Here is a 22,066-nt window from a genome sequence, read left to right as displayed (position 1 = left end):
CAAAACATATTGAAGCCAAACTATGAAAATGGTAAGCAACTTTATTTTTTATTACAGATACAATGACATGTTTGTAGTACAGCAATCTTTGTAAAAGTTAAGGTACAGAATCACAACAACAAAGCAAGACATGCATGTATTCATTCACTGCATGACAAGGTCTGGTTTCAGAGTTGTGGATGGCGGCTGCATTACAGAATAAGTCAATTTAAGACTTGATTTACTACTTCAACAAAAATGTTTTAACAAACATTTTTGCTTGTATGGTAGACAATAGAATCAATAGAAGCACCCTCCAAAGAACTATTATCTTAAATTAATTTCAGCACGATGAAACAAGTCTGCTTCGAGACATATAGGAAAAACTCAGAAATATGAAACCCCATACTTCGGGAAATGAACCGAACCCAAGTCAGAAGTACAGTACTGTACAACGTAGCCTAACTCATGGCATGTGTCCAACTGTCCACTGCTAAGTGCTTGGTTAGCAATAGCAAACTATCCTCCCACTCTTCTTTCCTATGTGACCTCCAGATTGGTGACTTTGTTGACGATGTGTGAACGTCGGGGCACACACTCCAGGTCGAACTTGCTCTCGTAGATGGTGGGGCAGAGATTCCAGCGGTTGTTGCGGTATATACCCAGGTAAGTGTAAACATCCGGCTTGAAGGACAGCAAGCACTTGACCCCCGTGGCCCGGATGACTGCGTCCAGCCTCATCACCTCGTTCTCGTCCGTGAAGTCCTTGTTATAGGAACAGATGACGTGTTTACGGTCAGACTTTGGGTCGCACGGGCTCACCTTGGTCTGGAAGATCTTCCCTTCCTGGGTTGCTCTGGCTACACACTCCCAGGCATGGTCCACCTTAAAGCCTGAGTCCAGGTGCATCAGCCACTTGCCGGTGAGCACCCCGTGGTTCAGTGCCAGTTCCTTCACAGTTTGGAAGGTGACTGTTCTCCCGCTGGCCAGCAGCCTCTCCCAGCTTGCCTGGAGTCCAGTGACGTCCCCTGTGGCAGGGCAGTGGTCCGGGCCCAACACAGCGATCCACCCCACAGGTCCCTTACCACCCTCATCGTCCCCGAAGCGGCCCACCTGGGATGGCCTGTTGGTCTCCAGCCAGCCGTCAAACTCGGCTGCAGGTGTTTTGCGGGAGTCGAATATAATCCAGGGATCCACGTCTGCAGCCATGGACTCTGCTGCATAGCTCTCTGCAGAGAATGGCTCTGGGTTCTCCAACTCTGCCCCCTCTGGGGCATCTTCCTCCACCTGAACATCCTCCATGGTGGAAACTCAACAAGGGGTTCCTGGGGTGTGTTCTCAGCAATGGTCAAAAGGGTGCACAATTTTCCTGTAGATAAGCATGATGTTAGTTTGAGTAGGAAAAGTTATAAAACCCTGTTCATGAGAACACTGCCTTTGCAGTCATCCCGAACAAGCATACAACAGAGAGCATGGAAAGCCCGCAATGAGCTTGTGCAACCAAAGATGGAAGCTATTTTGGCCTAGCTTTGTTAGACAGCTAGCTAGCTAGCTCGTTAGCATGGATAAATGTCATTTAGAACTCCCGCAGTATTTACATTTTACTTGCATGAACATAGAGCAACTTACAGTATAGTAATGAAACGTTTTCCCTTTACTGAGCGGTTTTACATGCCAGCTACCAAGTCTTGAAGGTAGCTGGACAGTTAGCAATGTTTAAGCCTGCTCAAGCCTCCATCATGATTTCAATGTCGCTAGCAAAACTTTATTGAAACACCTCGTATACAAAATAGCATGTAGCCTAGCTAACGGTGTCTATTAGAACAACAATGACTCGATAGTACCTAGAAAAAGGTGCTAGATGATGCCCAACTGGTCAAAGTGAAAATGTCATTGAGGGGAACTCCTTGGAGCAGTGCCCACGATGTAGCTACTCCTCTAGTAGAATGTGCTGGCCAGCCGATATGCTGTAGTAAGTGTCCACAATTCAATGTGAAAGCCTTTGTATCGATCTATAGCAAACGAATAGCCGATCAGACTGTCCCTATTGCCTGTGTCCAAGACCCTGACCTGGGCAGAGCACACTTGGGGGAGAAAAAAAAAAAGCTCACCCTCAGCCGTGGGAGGAGCATGTGTGGACAAATGTAAGGGCTGGTTCACGTCTGTCAAACAGGACTTTCAGCAAGAATGAGGGGTTAAGACGGAGGGTGACACTCCTCGTCTGGACCCATTCTGAAATACATTCAGTGCTCACTGAAAAGGCATGAGTTTTACTCACCCTCTTGGTGGAGGTAATAGCCAACAGGAATGCCACCTTCATGGATAGGGGTATTCAAAGTCATAGACTCTAGGGGCTCAAGGGCGGCTTAGCAAGCGCTGACGTCAACGTTCCAGTTTGGCACCAAGCGGGCCATTGCTGGACACAGATGTCGAACTCCCTTCATACATTTGGAGAGCAATGGGTAGCCAGCCATGGGTCCCTCTTGGCCTTCGTCATGGCATGCCCAGATAGCGACTAAATACACTAAATGTGGATGCTGCTCGGCCCGCATCAAGCAGTGACTGAAAACAGTTTGCACATATGCCTCTCAAACCAGGTACAGAATATGCCCCACCACATTTCATATGATGCATTGGTGGAAGAAACCATGGTGCTCCGCAACGTGTTCACCACATCGTCCTGAAGGCCTAGACTGGGCCACTAACGCCTCTTAGAGGCCAAGCCCGAAGCTGGAGGCGGTGCGGGTTGTGATGGCACAGTGTCCACCCAGCCTGAAGAGAAGGTCAGGCCTCAGGGACAGCTGCCACGGGGTGCCCGAGAGGAAAGACCGAAGGCTGAACCATGGGAAAGCGTTAAGCAGAGTCTCTCGAGAACATGTCCGCAGCATTGTTCAGGACCCCGGGAATATGTGCTGCTCGCAGCGATGCCAAGCGGGTCTGGGCCCATGGAAAGAGCTCCCGAACCATTGGATCAGGAAATGCTGTCCTACCAGGTAGGGCTGGAACTGTTGAAAGAGCTAGAAGAACCACCCTGAGCTCCAGCACATTGATCCAGCGGCCTCTGAACACGGCACCTCAACCTGTCAGACGCTTCAGTGCACACCAGCTCTCTGCGGTGGACTCGGCTCAGGCTCACCCCCTTTACCAGGAAGGAGCAGCCACTTCGATAGGGTCCTCAAACATGCACTAAACCACCAACAGTTGACGGTGTCTGTATTGTTTTGGGGGCCTGATGAGAATGCCCAGCGGAACCAACAGTGAAGCCACTGTCAGTAGGCCGAGTAACTGTTGGCACTAACACAGACATGGCTCGTCCAAGCCAGAACTAGTTGAGGTAGGACAGGATTTTGTTACTCTAACCTAAGGGAGATGTGCCCTCATGAGAGTCAAGTCTATGGACATCCCAAGGTAGATCACCTTCCGTGAGGGGGGTCAGGTGACTCTTCTCCTCGTTTAGGGTGAGTCCCATAACTCAAATGTGGTTGAAGAGGGTCCTCGTGTCTGTTGTGGCCTGTTCCCTTGATGGGGCAGACTGCCCAGGTAAGGCAGTTAACTCATCCAGTAGAATGTGCCACCACAGCAAAAGGCAAAGGCCAGCCAAGATGCTGCAATAACAGTGTCCACCATGCAATGTGAGAGTCCGGTCAGATAGGCCCTTGCCCAAAACTCTCACTATAGCTAACAAAAACGGATAAAGCTTTCGTATTGCCTGCGTCTGTGAAAAGTGTCCATTGCCCTAGCCGGGCACAACACACTGTGGGAAGCCCCTAGTGCACCCGCAACAGCGAGTGTGGACAACTGTAATGGCCGGTTAACGTCTCGTCAGACAGAACCCTTGGTCAGAATGAGGGGTTTGGATGTAGGTTGACACTCCTTCTGAAACATTCAGTCAACCAGGGCGTCAACACTAGAAGACCCTGAGACATTTGAGGCGCCAGAACTAAAGCGGTGGCCGGCATCGGAGTTCGTAGCCTTCCATCACTGTATTCATTGCCAGTGGGGATTCCACTTGCCTCTCTGTTAGGCTTTTGGGCCTGTGAGAAGCTGCCAATGCCAGCACCTCAGGGTGACTGCAGAGTGCCACCCTTCTTAAAAATAAAAACCTGAAATATCACATTCACATAAATATTCAGACAGTTTACTCAGTACTTTGTTAAAGCACCTTTGGCAGCGATTATAGTGTTGAGTCTTCTTGGATATGACGCTACAAGCTTGGCACACCTGTATTTGGGGAGTTTCTCCCATTCTTCTCTGCGGATCCTCTCAAGCTCGGTCAGGTTGGATGGGGAGCATTGCTGCACAGCTTTTTTCAGGTCTCTCCAGAGATGTTCGATCGGCTGCAGAGATGGTTGTCCTTCTGGAAGGTTCTCCCATCTCCACAGAGAAACTCTAGAGCTCTGTCAGAGTGACCATCAGGTTCTTGGTCACCTCCCTGACCAAGGCCCTTCTCCCCCGATTGCTCAGTTTGGCCGGGCGGCCAGCTCTAGGAAGAGTCTTGGTGGTTCCAAACCTCTTCCATTTAAGAATGATGGAGGCCATTGTGTTCTTGGGGACCTTCAATGCTGCAGAAATTTTTTGGTACTCTTCTCCAGATCTGTGCCTCGACACAATCCTGTCGTCTCGGAGCTCTTCGGACAATTCCTTCGACCTCACGGCTTGGTTTTTGCTCTGACAACTGTGTGCCTTTCCAAATCATGTCCAATCAATTGAATTTACCACAGGTGGACTCCAATGAAGTTGTAGAAACATCAAGGATGATCAATGGAAACAGGATGCACCCGAGCTCAATTACGAGTCTCATAGCAAAGGTCTGAATACTTATGTAAATAAGGTATTTCGGGGTTTTTTACATTTGCAAACATTTCTAAAAATCTGTTTTTCGCTTTGTCATTATGGTGTATTGTGTGTAGATTGCTGAGGAAATTGTTTTATTTAATCAATTTTAGAATAAGGCTGTAACGTAACAAAATGTGGAAATAGTAAAGGGGTCTGAATACTTTCAGAAGGCACTGTATATACTTAAACCCTCAGTGTAATAGTTGAGATGTAAGTTTCCAGGGGAAACTAGGATAGTTACTGTCTTAACTGTAAGTACAACAAAACTAGTAACCCCAGCTACACACTGTGCAAGACTGCAGTGTAATAGCTGAAAAGTGAGATTCCAAGGGAAACTAGCATAGTTATGCTACGTAGCCTACTGTAAGTAGTGCAACAGAAAAACTATTGTAAAGCCAGCTACACACTGTGTGGAAAAACAGTAGTGTAATAGAGTTATCAGTTTCCAATCAAGGGATAGTTACTGTCTGTAATGTAAAGTAGTGCAACAGAACTCAGACAGTAACCCTCAGTGTATTAGAGCGGAGATGTGAGTTTCCAAGTCAAACTGTGATGGTTACTGTCTGTACTGTAAAACAGTAACAAAAACTATCGCAACCCAGCAACTGTGTGAAAAAAACAAAACACCAGTGTAATCTCACTATGGTTGGGCTAACATAAACTCAGCTAGTTCCTTCACAGGAAAACACCCTTCCTCAACACTGGAAAATGAAGCCAACAGTGAAATATTACTGCGTCTATAGTACACACTGCGCAATAGTATAGAATGGGACCTACAGTATCAGCCTTAGTCTCATACATTATCTGAAGGAGAGGAGACATGAATGCTGTAGCTTTTCCTTGTGGAAAAATTCAGCCAACAGTGTAAACTGTCTGACCGTGAAGGGGCAGGGCATTCTACTGCACACACGTTTATAGCTTATTTCTTGCTTTATACGTGGGGGTGCTGGTTGTTAGGATTTAAGGGAAAGTGTGTTTATAACCGGGCTTAGTCCTGCAATGGTCACCTCTCCTTAAACTAGCTACTTTGCATAGCTCGTTCACCGTGGAACGCACAAGACTCTAGGCAAGATGGCTGCGCCGTGAGAGCTGAAACGTGGTGCACATCGCGACACCTAGCTCACTCTCAGGGGAGAACTGCAAGCCCGCCAGAGAGAAACATACAGTCTCTCGATCTTGCGCGGTCCCCGAACCCAAAGGATATAACTGGGAGGGTTCCGGTGGACAGACAAGTCACATAGACAACTAAGACAAACCCTCAGCGCCGCAATACTGGTAGCCAAACAGAGTATCGCCCAGGTTGTTAGTCACAAGTAATAAAAACAAGGACGAAACCCAAACGAGACGGCACAAGCCAAACCGAGTGGGGGGACAGCAGAGCACCCTGATGGAGAGGCTAGCTAGCTAGCTAGCTGCTCCAAGCTATTGAATAGCTGTGGGTATACTTCTGCGCTTATACACTAACATAGAGCTCTTACCAAGCGAATCCTCTCTGGAATGAGCCGAGAAAACAAAGAGGTGGAAGTAGTGCGTGGCAGCTATTTAAGGGGGTCAGCCACAGCACTACCTGGTCCACGGGACGAAACTGAAATTCTGGCTGCGTTTCAAACACGTAAAAGACACACCCTCCTCCACTTACCCTCGCCTTATGCCCATGGGGGAATCCTTGCGGCCATCTTAGCCGCCGGTCCAAACAATTAGCCAAGCAAGGGAAGTTGACAACGTTAGCCCCTCAGCCCTCGTTTGTGAGAGTATAAGATTCTGTTCACTCCGGGGCCTGAAATGCCCCATAATTCAATTTGCGATGACTGTACATCTGCTAAGGAAAGTCTGCCAAAACTTAAAACCAACACCAATATGGAGAAGTCACCATACAACTGTAAGTAAAAACAAAGTTCAATAAGTTAGAAATTGTGCTACTAATGCACATGATGGCACAAACACGTAGCAGGTAGCTTAGTGGTTAAGAGCGTTGTGCCAGTAACCGAAAGGTCGCTGGTTCTAATCCCCAAGCCAACTAGGTGAAAAATCTGTCGATGTGCCCTTGAGCAAGGCACTTAACCCTAATTGCTCCTGTAAGTCGCTCTGGATAAGAGCGTCTGCTAAATGACGTAAATGTAAATGTAAAATGTAAATGTATAAAAGTAATGTTTGTTTAGCCTTTGGAAACGTTAGCTAGCACATGCATACAACTTTCCCTGACATCACACGTATACATTGTAATTTTCGATTTACCTGATGTCGTCGGATGGCTAGTATTCGATGTCTGCGGATGTAGTCTTCTAGCCAAGATATGAAATGCTATCATAATTGACTGTTGCACGCACACACGCGCTACCGGTGGTTCCATGATGCCTGAAAACACAACCCTGAGACGAACTTCCGGGCAAGGGCGGCCATTTGAAATTCATTCATTCTTCCCTCCCACCTTGCCCTGCAAGTGTCAACTCATCATCATACCTCATGATATGTTATCATTAGTGTCGACTTAATTTGAGGGTTGGGGGGTTGAGGGAGTGTATTTTACGTGTTTGGAATGCTGCCAGCGTGAGTCTTTTAGGCGTTTGGACTGCAGCCTCTTACTCGGAATGTATCCTGCCGCGCGAAATAATACAATTTTGGAGTGATCCAATATAGTGCTACATGACACACAAGAGTCTAGGCAAGATGACTGCGCCTCGCGACACCTAGTTCACGCTCAGGAGAGAACTGCAAGCCCACCGGAATGAAATATAGTCTCCCGATCTTGTGGGGTAGGCGCGGGGGACCCGACCCGGCTACAACCGGAGGGTTTAGGTGGACGGACAATTCACACAGACAACTAAGACAAACCCTCAGCGCCGCAATACTGGTAGCCAAACAAGAGTATCGCCCAGGTTGGTACACTGTCACAAGTAATAAAAACAAGGACGAAACCCAAACGAGACGGCACAAGTCAAACCGAGTGGGGGGACAGCAGAGCACCCTGATGGAGATGCTAGCTAGCTGCTCCAAGCTATTGAATAGCTGCGACTGTACTTCTGCGCTTATACACTAACATAGAACTCTTACCAAGTGAATCCTCTCTGGTATGAGCCGAGAAGAGGTGGAAGTAGTGCAGCGGCAGTTATTTAAGGGTGTTAGCCGCAGCACTACCCGGTATACGGGACTAATCTGAAATTCTTCCTCGGAATGTATCCTGCCGCGCGGAAGGATACCATATTGGAGCGATCCAATATAGTGCTACTAAACAGTTGGATCTTACACCTTTAGCTTTTTGTCACGTAGAGTTTGCAATGTTGCATTTTACCTCAACACGAGAGGCCTTTGATAATAATAAATCTGTGTTTGTTTATTATTTCAAACCTGCGTACTGTCTATTTGACCAGACCAGACAGTGTGCAGGCTCAGGCGAGAGACTACGGAACGCGAGACCCTGCGGAACATCTAGAGAAGCCGACGTTGCTACGTGCTAGGCTAGCTAGTAGCTAACGTTAGGTACCCACTTGGGTGCGTGTTGGAGGGAGATATAATAACACAATATTGAAGATTATTTTAAGTTAACTAGTCAGGTTACTCAATAATGCCCAGTAAAAAGAAGAAATATAACGCCAGATTCCCTCCGGTAAGTTGATACTTTGCTTGCTAAGCAGTTAGTTAACCTAGCTTGCTAGCGTTAATGATCCAAGTAAAATGAGCTGGGACTACTAACGGTTTGCTAAGTAGCTTGCTAACGTTAGCTAGAACAGTACACCCTTGAATGGAGTTTGGGCTAGGTTGTTAGCTAGTTAACAATACAAGAAGACAAAACTACCTAGCTACTTAGTAACTAGCTAGAACTGTAATGTTCGATATGCTATCTAGCTAAAATGGTAACTAGTTAGGGAGGGTGGCCTTTAACATTGCATTGCTAGCTAGCGTGGTCATTGTTATTAGCAAACTTGTCATCTGTGCTGAGAGACCTAGATTAATTATTGACCAAAATCAGTATTACCATGTTAGGTAGGGATTTGCATTAGAATAAGTGACACATCTTATACGGAAAAAGAGGATGTTGCTAGCTAGTATAATGGCTAAGTTGTTAGCAAACCAGTCCACCTACGAATGTCATGATACCTGCTGCCACTACTCACTCAGTCAATCAATAAACATTTATTTATGAAGTCCTTTTTACATCAGCAGTTGTCACAAAGTGCTTATACAGAAACCGAACCTAAAACCCCAGAGGGCAAGCAATGCAGTTTTAGAGTCAGGGTGGCTAGGAAAAACTCCCTAGAAAGGCTGGAACCTAGAGAGGAACCAGGCTCTGAGGGGTGGCCAGTCCTCTTCTGGCTGTGCCAGGTGGAGATTATAAGAGTAAATGGCCACTAAGGCCAGATCGTTCTTCAAGATGTTCAAACGTTCATAGATGACCAGCAGGGTCAAATAATAATCTCAGTGGTTATAGAGCAGGGTTCTTCAATTCCGGTCCTGGAGGGCCGAAACACTTCTGTTTTTTATTTATCTCTACCTGGTAGTTAATTGCACTCACCTGGTGTCCCAGGTCTGAATTAGCCCCTGATTAGAAGGAGAGGATGAAAAACAGAGGTGTTTCGGCCCTCCAGGACCAGAATTGAAGAACCCTGTTATAGAGGGTGCAACAGGTCAGCACCTTAGGAGTAAATGTCAGTTGGCTTTTCATAGCCGAGCATTCAGAGGTCGAGACAGCAGGTGAGGGAGTGAGGTAGCTAGATGTAGATGACCTCCTCCCTGTCTTGAGATGTGAGGTGAGCCAAAACAGACAGGCCTGAAGCCAAGTAGGTGCATGGTGATATGTAGCTAGGTTAACTTGGTAGGAGAATAACAGGTACAGCTTCAAAAGAAATAGGTATGTAGATAACATAATCGTCACCATAACAAAAAACTAGCTCCCAGTTTGTGTGGTATTATTAACTATCTATCAAGATCGTCATCATGCTACGCTCTGCATGACTTCTGCGCATTACCTAAATCCTCAGGTGATTCAAACAGATGGGAATAGGCCTAGTTTAGATAGATCCTTCGGCAATGAGTTAAGCCAGCATTTCCCAAACTCGGTCCTTCGGGACCCCAAGGGGTGCATGTTTTGGTTTTTGCCCAAACACTACACAGCTGATAGAAATGATCAAAGCTTGATGATTATTTGAATTGGCTGTGTAGTGCTAGGGCAAAAAACAAAACATGCACCGCGTTTGGGCAACCCTGATTAGACTTATGCATTACACATTGAGCCATTGCTGTCTATAGCTTAGTTTCCTTGTCATCTAACTACGGTAAATGTGCTGTGCATGTGTGGTTGGTTGATTGATCAGTTAGTACAGTCCGCAATCATGCAAATGCTTAATAGTAGTAGAATCTTTAAAACACTCTTTCACTGACGTCTTCCCATTCCTATTACAGGCGAGGATTAAGAAGATTATGCAGACTGATGAAGAGATAGGTAAAGTGGCTGCTGCAGTTCCTGTCATCATATGTATCCTTCTCTGGCCTGAGAGCTTCACCTGGCTGTATTTCATTGCAAGTTCCCAGTAATTGCATTTCAAAAACATGTTTATTTGCCAATGACAATATGGAGATTTTGCCTATAGTGTTAATTGTTTGTCATTGTGTTGTGCAGTTTGAATGAAATTCATTTGACCCACAGTTTTGAGGGTTTGTTGCCCTAGTAAGAGTCTAGTATTCAATCTTGAGTAGTTGTGAAATATCTAACTGTTATTGAAGACAAGAAAACATGGCCACCTGGTCCTGTCGGCTAGTGGCTACTTTTCCCTTTCCTTAATTCAACCACCAGCACGAGCTCTGGAGCTGTTCCTGGAGTCTCTCCTGACGAAAGCCTGTCAAGTCACCCAGTCCCGGAACGCAAAAACAATGACCACGTCACACTTGTAAGTCATGTATTCAGTTATCAGTGTTGGTCACAAAAGCCGATAGGACTGCAGATCGTAATGGTCAGCATTGTTGACTATCAGTGCTTTTGGATCTGGGAAAGTAATGTTTTAAACAATGTGTGTCTGTGTGTAGAAAACAGTGCATTGAGCTGGAGCAGCAATTTGACTTCCTGAAGGACCTGGTAGCAGCAGTGCCAGACATGCAGGGTGAGGGAGAGGACAACCACGCAGAGGGAGGGGAAAAAGTTGCACGCAGGTAACGGACACTGAATGATACCCACTGTTGACTTGGATAGGATACTACTGAAGTACCCTAAAGTTTGGGTCTCTGGAAAATGTGAATTATGCAATCCTAACTTTGTGTACTTGGTGTCCTCCAGAGGTCGAAAGCCGGGGTCAGGCCGCAAGAACGGAGGAGCTGGCTCCAAGGGAAAGGACAAGAAGCTATCAGACACAGAGTCGGAGCAAGAGGTCGGTGTTGACCTTTAATTTGGCGGCCACTAAACAGAACCTTACCTTGGATGACAGTAACCTTGTATAGAGGGAAATGTTAGTTAGTTTGGCTTGGTGGCCAATTTAAGTTACATCAAGTGTGAGAGGGAAGAGTATGGATTTCAGAGGCTTATTTAGCTTTTTGTTGCCATGGGAACAGGATGACTCTGAGGACAGCGAGACAGATGGGGATGAGGAGGACGGTTCTCAGTCAAGCACAAACCTGCAGCCGCAATCCCGATTCCACAGGTAAACACTCACACGCACTACCTACCACTCCAGTATCCTTTTACCTTCTAAATATGTTATTGGCACTGACCCTGGAACTGACCCTGTATATATCTTTAATTACCCTGTATATAGCTTACTGACCCTGTATATAGCTTACTGACCCTGTATATAGCTTACTGACCCTGGAACTGTCCCTGTATATAGCTTACTGACCCTGGAACTGTCCCTGTGTATAGCTTACTGACCCTGGAACTGTCCCTGTATATAGCTTACTGACCCTGGAACTGTCCCTGTATATAGCTTACTGACCCTGGAACTGTCCCTGTATATAGCTTACTGACCCTGGAACTGTCCCTGTATATAGCTTACTGACCCTGGAACTGTCCCTGTATATAGCATACTGACCCTGTATATAGCTTACTGACCCTGGAACTGTCCCTGTATATAGCTTACTGACCCTGGAACTGTCCCTGTATATAGCTTACTGACCCTGGAACTGTCCCTGTATATAGCTTACTGACCCTGGAACTGTCCCTGTATATAGCTTACTGACCCTGGAACTGTCCCTGTATATAGCTTACTGTCCCTGTATATAGCTTACTGACCCTGGAACTGTCCCTGTATATAGCTTACTGACCCTGGAACTAACCCTGTAAATAGCTTACTGACCCCGGAACTAACCCTGTAAATAGCTTACTGACCCTGTATATAGCTTACTGACCCTGGAACAGACCCTGTCTATAGCTTACTGACCCTGTATATAGCTTACTGACCCTGGAACTAACCCTGTATATAGCTTACTGACCCTGGAACTAACCCTGTATATAGCTTACTGACCCTGGAACTGTCCCTGTATATAGCTTACTGACCCTGTATATAGCTTACTGACCCTGGAACTAACCCTGTAAATAGCTTACTGACCCTGGAACTGACCCTGTATATAGCTTACTGACCCTGGAACAGACCCTGTATATAGCTTACTGACCCTGTATATAGCTTACTGACCCTGGAACTGTCCCTGTATATAGCTTACTGACCCTGGAACAGACCCTGTATATAGCTTACTGACTCTGTATATAGCTTACTGACCCTGGAACTGACCCTGTATATAGCTTACTGACCCTGGAACTGACCCTGTATATAGCTTACTGACCCTGGAACAGACCCTGTATATAGCTTACTGACCCTGTATATAGCTTACTGACCCTGGAACTGTCCCTGTATATAGCTTACTGACCCTGGAACTGACCCTATATATAGCTTACTGACCCTGGAACTGTCCCTGTATATAGCTTACTGACCCTGGAACTAACCCTGTATATAGCTTACTGACTCTGTATATAGCTTACTGACCCTGTATATAGCTTGCTGACCCTGGAACTGTCCCTGTATATAGCTTACTGACCCTGGAACTGACCCTGTATATAGCTTACTGACCCTGGAACTGACCCTGTATATAGCTTACTGACCCTGGAACAGACCCTGTATATAGCTTACTGACCCTGTATATAGCTTACTGACCCTGGAACTGTCCCTGTATATAGCTTACTGACCCTGGAACTGACCCTGTATATAGCTTACTGACCCTGGAACTGTCCCTGTATATAGCTTACTGACCCTGGAACTAACCCTGTATATAGCTTGCTGACCCTGGAACTGTCCTTGTATATAGCTTACTGACTCTGTATATAGCTTACTGACCCTGTATATAGCTTGCTGACCCTGGAACTGTCCCTGTATATAGCTTACTGACCCTGGAACTGTCCCTGTATATAGCTTACTGACCCTGTATATAGCTTACTTAACCTGTATATAGCTTACTGACCCTGGAACTGTCCCTGTATATAGCTTTCTGACCCTGGAACTGTCCCTGTGTATATAGCTTACTGACCCTGGAACTGTCCTTGTATATAGCTTACTGACCCTGGAACTGTCCCTGTATATAGCTTTCTGACCCTGGAACTGTCCCTGTGTATATAGCTTACTGACCCTGGAACTGTCCTTGTATATAGCTTACTGACCCTGGAACTGTCCCTGTATATAGCTTACTGACCCTGGAACTGTCCCTGTATATAGCTTACTGACCCTGGAACTGTCCCTGTATATAGCTTACTGACCCTGTATATAGCTTACTGACCCTGGAACTGTCCCTGTATATAGCTTACTGACCCTGGAACTGTCCCTGTATATAGCTTACTGACCCTGGAACTGACCCTGTATATAGCTTACTGACCCTGGAACTGACCCTGTATATAGCTTACTGACCCTGGAACTGACCCTGTATATAGCTTACTGACCCTGGAACTGACCCTGTATATAGCTTACTGACCCTGTATAGCTTACCTCTGTATATAGCTTACTGACCCTGGAACTGTCCCTGTATATAGCTTACTGACTCTGGAACTGTCCCTGTATATAGCTTACTGACCCTGGAACTGTCCTTGTATATAGCTTACTGACCCTGGAACTGACCCTGTATATAGCTTACTGACCCTGTATATAGCTTACTGACCCTGGAACTGTCCCTGTATATAGCTTACTTACCCTGGAACTGTCCCTGTATATAGCTTACTGACCCTGGAACTGACCCTGTATATAGCTTACTGACCCTGGAACTGTCCCTGTATACAGCTTACTGACCCTGGAACTGACCCTGTATATAGCTTACTGACCCTGGAACTGACCCTGTATATAGCTTACGGACCCTGGAACTGACCCTGTATATAGCTTACTGACCCTGGAACTGACCCTGGAACTGTCCTTGTATATAGCTTACTGACCCTGGAACTGTCCCTGTATATAGCTTACTGACCCTGGAACTGTCCCTGTATATAGCTTACTGACTCTGGAACTGTCCCTGTATATAGCTTACTGACCCTGGAACTGTCCTTGTATATAGCTTACTGACTCTGGAACTGTCCATGTATATAGCTTACTGACCCTGGAACTGACTCTGGAACTGTCCTTGTATATAGCTTACTGACCCTGGAACTGTCCTTGTATATAGCTTACTGACCCTGGAACTGACCCTGTATATAGCTTACTGACCCTGGAACTGACCCTGTATATAGCTTACTGACCCTGGAACTGTCCCTGTATATAGCTTACTGACCCTGGAACTGACCCTGTATATAGCTTACTGACCCTGGAACTGTCCCTGTATATAGCTTACTGACCCTGTATATAGCTTACTGACCCTGGAACTGTCCCTGTATATAGCTTACTGACCCTGGAACTGTCCCTGTATATAGCTTACTGACCCTGGAACTGACCCTGTATATAGCTTACTGACCCTGGAACTGACCCTGTATATAGCTTACTGACCCTGGAACTGACCCTGTATATAGCTTACTGACCCTGGAACTGACCCTGTATATAGCTTACTGACTCTGTATATAGCTTACTGACCCTGGAACTGTCCCTGTATATAGCTTACTGACCCTGGAACTGTCCTTGTATATAGCTTACTGACCCTGGAACTGACCCTGTATATAGCTTACTGACCCTGTATATAGCTTACTGACCCTGGAACTGTCCCTGTATATAGCTTACTTACCCTGGAACTGTCCCTGTATATAGCTTACTGACCCTGGAACTGACCCTGTATATAGCTTACTGACCCTGGAACTGTCCCTGTATACAGCTTACTGACCCTGGAACTGACCCTGTATATAGCTTACTGACCCTGGAACTGACCCTGTATATAGCTTACGGACCCTGGAACTGACCCTGTATATAGCTTACTGACCCTGGAACTGACCCTGGAACTGTCCTTGTATATAGCTTACTGACCCTGGAACTGTCCCTGTATATAGCTTACTGACCCTGGAACTGTCCCTGTATATAGCTTACTGACTCTGGAACTGTCCCTGTATATAGCTTACTGACCCTGGAACTGTCCTTGTATATAGCTTACTGACTCTGGAACTGTCCATGTATATAGCTTACTGACCCTGGAACTGACTCTGGAACTGTCCTTGTATATAGCTTACTGACCCTGGAACTGTCCTTGTATATAGCTTACTGACCCTGGAACTGACCCTGTATATAGCTTACTGACCCTGGAACTGACCCTGTATATAGCTTACTGACCCTGGAACTGTCCCTGTATATAGCTTACTGACCCTGGAACTGACCCTGTATATAGCTTACTGACCCTGGAACTGTCCCTGTATATAGCTTACTGACCCTGGAACTGACCCTGTATATAGCTTACTGACCCTGGAACTGACCCTGGAACTGTCCTTGTATATAGCTTACTGACCCTGGAACTGTCCCTGTATATAGCTTACTGACTCTGGAACTGTCCCTGTATATAGCTTACTGACCCTGGAACTGTCCCTGTATATAGCTTACTGACCCTGGAACTGTCCCTGTATATAGCTTACTGACCCTGGAACTGTCCCTGTATATAGCTTACTGACCCTGTAAATAGCTTACTGACCCTGGAACTGACCCTGTATATAGCTTACTGACCCTGGAACTGTCCCTGTATATAGCTTACTGACCCTGTATATAGCTTACTGACCCTGGAACTGACCCTGTATATAGCTTACTGACTCTGGAACTGTCCCTGTATATAGCTTACTGACCCTGTATATAGCTTACTGACCCTGGAACTGACCCTGTATATAGCTTACTGACCCTGTATATAGCTTACTGACCCTGGAACTGACCCTGTATATAGCTTACCTACTTTGTCATGTTCGTCTTATTTCTGTTTCTTGTGTGTTTTTGTTCAACTTTTTGTGCTACTGATATTGATTACTGCATTGTTGGGAAAGAGCAAGAAAGGCATTTCACTGTACTAGTGCACGTGACAATACAAACTTGAAGCACACTGAAGTGAAGCAGATATTCGCTTTTCTGGGTGGTGTCCAGTAGAGCAAAAATCTGTTCATAATTGGACAAGTTGAATGATTACTTTTCAATGACAAAACGCTTCAACAATGTTTCCCACCTCCTGAACACGACTCTTCTCTCTGTTGTGTGCCACAGCCCAGACACCATACAACCCCAGTATCTCCACGTGGGCACCACACAGGGGGGTCTGGCCATGTCCCTGGGCTCCTTTGCCCCCCACCCCTCGCTGATGGGCACCGCACCCCCGCCACCCCCCTCCATGCCGCACAAAGATGACGACGATGACGATGATGAAGATTATGACTCTTAGCTCCCCCCACTCTTTTACCTTTCATTTTCTCTTAAGTTGTTCTCTTGTGTGGCTGCATTGAGAAAGAGGTGGGCCTGGGGAGACGCTCACATGCAGCTCATTGTTCAGGAAAAGCCTCCAACAACTGTCAGTAAGGCGCGTAGACATGACAGCCGCCACCGCTGAAGACCAGTAATCGGTTGTATATTATGTTTTAATTTTTTTCTTATTTTATTGTGGAGAATTTGAACCAGGTTGTTTTTTTAAGACAGGTGTTCGTTCTATTTGGACTACCAAAAAAATAGCAGTTGATGCTTTGAAAAGGCCATGGCCCAGCCCAAGGACAGGTTTGATTATGAAGTCCCCCATTGTAGTTTGCACTTTGTTTATTCTCTCTCTCTTCTGTTTATGACATTGGTGTTAAAAGAACATATCACTCCAGTTCCATTTCTGTTTTTTTTTGGTAATTTAGCAGACGCTCTTATCCAGAGCGACTAGTTAGTAACTGCATACATTATTATTTTTTATTTTTTTTCATACTGGCCCCCCGTGGGAATCGAACCCACAACCCTGGCGTTGCAAACGCCATGCTCTACCAACTGAGCTACATCCCTGCCGGCCATTCCCTCCCCTACCCTGGACGACGCTGGGCCAATTGTGCGCCACCCCATGGGTCTCCCGGTCATGGCCAGCTACGACAGAGCCTGGATTCGAACCAGGATCTCTAGTGGCACAGCGATGCAGTGCCTTAGACCACTGCGCCACTCGCTTTCAACGTCTGCTCAGGTTCGGTTGAGATCCACAAACTGTAACACCTGCGCAGCCCTAACATAGCCTCATAGAATACTGTACACACAGACACCTACTTGATGATTTCAGAGCAGCAGTTAGTAGTATTTTAAAAGTGATCAGCACTTGCCTATAGGAAAAGGAGATTAGATTATTGTCTGTGAGGATTAGCATGAATTTGGCAGAGTGGCAGGCTTGGCATCCTCGCCAACTAGTTTGATTGTTATGCTACATAGGCTCTCAACAAATGGGAAAGGATATGTATTTTACTAAAGGTTAAGAATTCTTGTCAATACATTTTTTCCCTTTTAATTCAACTTTTTGTGACAATTTATCTTCATGAAGAACTTGACCGGTGGCTTACTTCAACCATATTCACATGTAATTATGCTAATGATAACAACTCCAATTGGATGTTCTTGTTTGTTCATTTGAGATTTGGGTGACAAGTCACTACTTTGGAGGTATGACATGAAATATGTTGTTTTGTACCCCCTCACCCCAACCATCTTCTTGAAGACCAAAGTGTCTGTGCTGGCTAATCTTATCTGAATGATACTGTGATGCTCCTCCTGAACCATAACTTTGTTTTTAAAGTTGTTAAACCCCTCCCCCTTCCTCCTCACCTATAATTTGTTTTCAAGAAGATATCGTACCCTCCTCCCCCCACTTGGAATAAAATTCTCCTTTGTATTACGTGTTGTACTTTCTCTCTCTTTTAGATTGTTTTAATGTACACATTAAAAAGCATAGAGGGATAGGGTTTCTGTGTCTGTCTTGATATGAAATGTTTAAAGGTAGGCAGTTGAACTTGACGCTTTATGTAAACTTTTAACATTATTTTTTATGGGTGAAATAAAGTTCAGATTTCAATAAAACACCGGCAACTTTTTATTTATTTCAGATGTTTTACCAAACGTATCTGTGACATTACAAGCCATGATGCCATAAGCTGTTATTGAGTCCATTGAAACTGGCAATGAACTTAAATCCATTGGCATATAAGCAAAACATTGCACAAAGCTTCACCTTACGGCTTTACAGTAGTGTAAAACATCCTTTGTGTTCAACCCCACCCTGCTACCCATATTCTCTTGACTTCACATTCCTATATGGAAAATCTGTATTTCTCTCTAAACAGCCTTCATGTCTCCAAAGACTTCCTGAGGGTTGTGCCAGACTCCCAGGCATGGACAAAAGAAATGGCCAGGCCGACCATGCATTAGTTGTCAGTACTCCTATGAAGTGTGTATAAACTTTTAAACAATGGCCATTTGTCACCATAGCTGATGGGTCTTTGCCTGTCAAGGTCATGTCATCAACAACAGAGTAGGAAAGGTGATTGAAGTGCAGGCCAGCACAGGTCTGATCTGTGGTAGAGGTTCCCATGGAGAGAAGATTTCTTTGATTAGACACTGCACAGAGGAAATACTCTTTCTATTGTCACTGTGTGTGTGCACCTCATCCTCTGAGTTTGGTTTCATATTATATATGTAGCAACGGGCCTGTCTCGGCCACAAAAACAACTGCATCCTTCCTGCACAAGCAATGAGTCAGCGCTTGTTAGCATGCGGTGGTGTTTGGCGAGGGGGGGTGGGGGGGGTTGACTTTAGGAGGCGGCGGAGCAACAAGCGCCTGCCACAGCGCAGGGAAGCTATTAAAGGCCCTAGTCATAGACTGATCTCTCTGCTACCGCACGGCAAGCGGTACCGGAGCGCCAAGTCTAGGTCCAAAAGGCTTCTTAACAGCTTCTACCCCCAAGCCATAAGACTCCTGAACAGCTAATCATGGCTACCCGGACTATTTGCACTGCCCCCCCACACCCCCACACCATCCCCCTCTTTTACGCTTCTGCTACTCTGTTTATTATTTATGCATAGTCACTTTAACTCTACCCACATGTACATATTACCTCAATTACCTCGACTAACCGGTGCCCCTGCACATTGACTCTGTACCGATACCCCTTGTATATAGCCTCCCTACTGTTATTTTATTTTACTGCTGCTCTTAAATTATTAGCTCTTTTTTACTTAACACTTAAAAATATATATATTTTCTTTAAAACTGCATTGTTGGTTAAGGGCTTGTAAGCATTTCACTGTAATGTCTACATCTGTTTTATTCGGCGCATGTGGCAAATACATTTTGATTTGATTTGAAAGACCTCACAGAAGGACCAACACTGTTTCCACACAGCAGCACAGGTCAAAGGTGGCTTCAGAAATGGCTTTATAACATTTTCCAGACTGATGGATCTCAATTACTTACTTTCTCATTTGTTCCTGAATTACTTTGGATCTCTGCATAATGTCTAGCTTTTGAGGATCTTTTGGTCTACTTCACTTTGTCAGGCAGGTCCTATTTAAGTGATTCCTTGATTGAGAACAGGTGTGGCAGTAATCAGGCCTGGGTGTGGCTAGAGGAATTGAACTCAGGTGTGATAAACCACAGTTGAGTTGTGTTATAACGGGGGGGGCAAACACTTTTTCACACAGGGCCATGTAGGTTTGGATTTTGTTTTCCCTTCATAATAACAACCTTCATTTCAAAACTGCATTTTGTGTTTACTTGTGTTATCTTTGACTAATATTTAAATTTGTTTGATGATCTGAAACATTTAAATGTGACAAACAAATAACAAATCAGGAAGGGGGCAAACACCTTTTCACACCACTGTATATGCCAACATTTGCACATGTTGGACCGGACCACTAACTTGCCCCAAGATAAAGAACAGCCTCAATTCGTCTGGACATGGACTCTACAAGGTGTCAAAAGCATTCCACAGGGATGCTGGCCCATGTTGACTCCAATGCGTCCCACAGTTGTGTCAAGTTGGCTGGATGTCCTTTGGATGGTGGACCATTCTTGATACACATGGGAAACTGTTGAGCGTGAAAAACCCAGCAGCGTTGCAGTTCTTGACACACTCAAACCGGTGCTCCTGGCACCTACTACCATACTCAATTCAAAGGCACTTACATCTTTAGTATTGCCCATTCACCCTCTGAATGGCACACATACACAATCCATGTCTCAATTGTCTCAAGGCTTAAAATTCCTTATTTTATCTGGATTCACCTGGTCAGTCATGTCATGGAAAGAGCAGGTGTTCCTATTGTTTTGGACACTGTATAACCCCATCCAATTGTGAAACTTGACCCATAACAATTAGCGGCCTAAATGCCAATACGGCTACATGCGTATTTATTTGGCACACAGATATTCCAGTGAACCTCAAATATAGAACACAGGAATTAGTCCACATATTACTGCACTCTAAAGATTAGGGGTTCAACAAGGGTTCTTCTAAGATCTTCAAAGTTCTTTGAAGAACCTTAGGGTTCTTGGCACTGAAAATTGCACCCAAAAGGTTCATACAAGAATCTCATAGGAGGTGGGGTTAATCGAGGAACCTCCTTAGTTGGTGGGGGTTCTTGCAGGAACCTAACTGCCCAACTGAAACATTTGGATTTGAATTTGAAAGGACAGCAGGTGCAGGCACTTAACTGAAAAATGTAAAGATCTCCTCAATTTAAGGTAAGGTTTGTCCGTTGTATGCTCTCAATTGGTAATCTTTCTTAAACAGAAAATGGACACAATTCAATGGATATCAATCAACACAGAGTTAAGAAAATATGTACTGTAGGCTATAAGAATATGTTGAAGGCTAGCTGTATTGGGTGCAGATGACTGAACTGCTCACTTTTGTGTCTGTGTCTGTAAGTATACAGACGAGGAGGCATACAAAGGTATGTCAGTTGGTATTACCATCCTCCTCCCTTACCTCTTCAATGAATATCCCATAGGCCTCTACATTATGGACAAGGTATGTGTATGAAAACCAATATTAAAACAGTTTTTTTCATTCACATTTACATGCTTTGCATGTGCATGTTTTGTTAATCGTCTGTATAACTACTATTTTTTGAAATCACAGACTTCACCCTCCCTACACCTGTTAGATCACCATGCACTGCAAAAATCATTCTGGCTATGGATATGGAGAACATCAACACATTAACATCAACATGCCAGAGGATATACCCATTGGACTTGGGGCTCTGCTGGGAGTTTTTTTTATTCTGCTTTACCCCTAAAATCATAATAAACACTGATAACTAAAATATAGTGTTATTGTTAAGACTATTATTATTAATAATAATAGGGGGGGGTCAGTAGTTAAAAAAAATTAACCCCAAAAGGTTCTTCAAAAGGTTATTTGAGGATCCATTAAAAGGGGTTCTTTGAAGAACCCCTTTAAAGAGTTATTCGAATAACTAATAGGGGTTCCCCCACAGTTTCAATTTGAAGAATCCCTAAAGGATCCTCCAGGAACCTTTACTTTTTAGTGTGGCTTCTCCATCCTCTCACGATCAGAGCGAGAGTTGCGTTGTTTCTCTAATCAGGGCCCAGGGTGTATTCGCCGATTCTGTTGCAAAACGTTTCGTCTGTTGCAACAGAAACCGTTTACTCCAAACGGAAAACGCTTTGCAACGAAAACAAGAGCTTCTATTGGACAAATTCAGGTAGGTCCCGCCCCGATTCGTTCCGGTTGCTCTGTTTGCTTCCGTTTGGTTCTTAAACGTCAACTGTTTCCGTGGCAAGAAGTAATGAATACACCCGATTCTTTATTTTCCTGTTGGGAAAAAAGTTACTAAACCCCACCCTCTTCCTTGACTGTAAGCACAGACGTAGA

The 22,066-nt window shown here is 45.1% G+C and overlaps 2 protein-coding genes across 4 annotated transcripts; one reads left to right on the top strand and one right to left on the bottom strand.

Moving 5' to 3' along the window:
- Positions 1 to 21: 21 nt before the first annotated feature.
- Positions 22 to 7,914, bottom strand: c8h11orf68 (chromosome 8 C11orf68 homolog). 2 transcript variants are annotated; one of them, XM_041882426.1, is made up of 2 exons: positions 7,867 to 7,914; positions 22 to 1,348 (listed from the first exon to the last, which is right to left on the bottom strand). In XM_041882426.1, exon 2 carries the CDS (start codon positions 1,279 to 1,281, stop codon positions 520 to 522), a length of 762 nt encoding a protein of 253 aa, XP_041738360.1. In that variant the 5' UTR covers positions 1,282 to 1,348; positions 7,867 to 7,914; the 3' UTR covers positions 22 to 519. The 2 variants fall into 2 exon arrangements, with proteins under 2 accessions (XP_041738360.1, XP_041738361.1); XM_041882427.1 differs by lacking the exon at positions 7,867 to 7,914 and adding an exon at positions 7,051 to 7,135.
- Positions 7,604 to 17,095, top strand: LOC121571122 (dr1-associated corepressor). 2 transcript variants are annotated; one of them, XM_041882429.1, is made up of 7 exons: positions 7,604 to 7,691; positions 10,213 to 10,285; positions 10,604 to 10,697; positions 10,834 to 10,956; positions 11,081 to 11,171; positions 11,353 to 11,441; positions 16,422 to 17,095. In XM_041882429.1, exons 2-7 carry the CDS (start codon positions 10,231 to 10,233, stop codon positions 16,594 to 16,596), a joined length of 627 nt encoding a protein of 208 aa, XP_041738363.1. In that variant the 5' UTR covers positions 7,604 to 7,691; positions 10,213 to 10,230; the 3' UTR covers positions 16,597 to 17,095. The 2 variants fall into 2 exon arrangements, with proteins under 2 accessions (XP_041738363.1, XP_041738362.1); XM_041882428.2 differs by lacking the exon at positions 7,604 to 7,691 and adding an exon at positions 8,030 to 8,419.
- Positions 17,096 to 22,066: the final 4,971 nt, after the last annotated feature.

The sequence above is a fragment of the Coregonus clupeaformis genome, chromosome 8 (assembly GCF_020615455.1).
Source record: "Coregonus clupeaformis isolate EN_2021a chromosome 8, ASM2061545v1, whole genome shotgun sequence".
Lineage (NCBI taxonomy): Eukaryota > Metazoa > Chordata > Actinopteri > Salmoniformes > Salmonidae > Coregonus > Coregonus clupeaformis.
The sequence above is the reverse complement of the archived record's forward strand: the minus strand, read 5'-3'. Positions and strand labels throughout refer to the sequence as shown.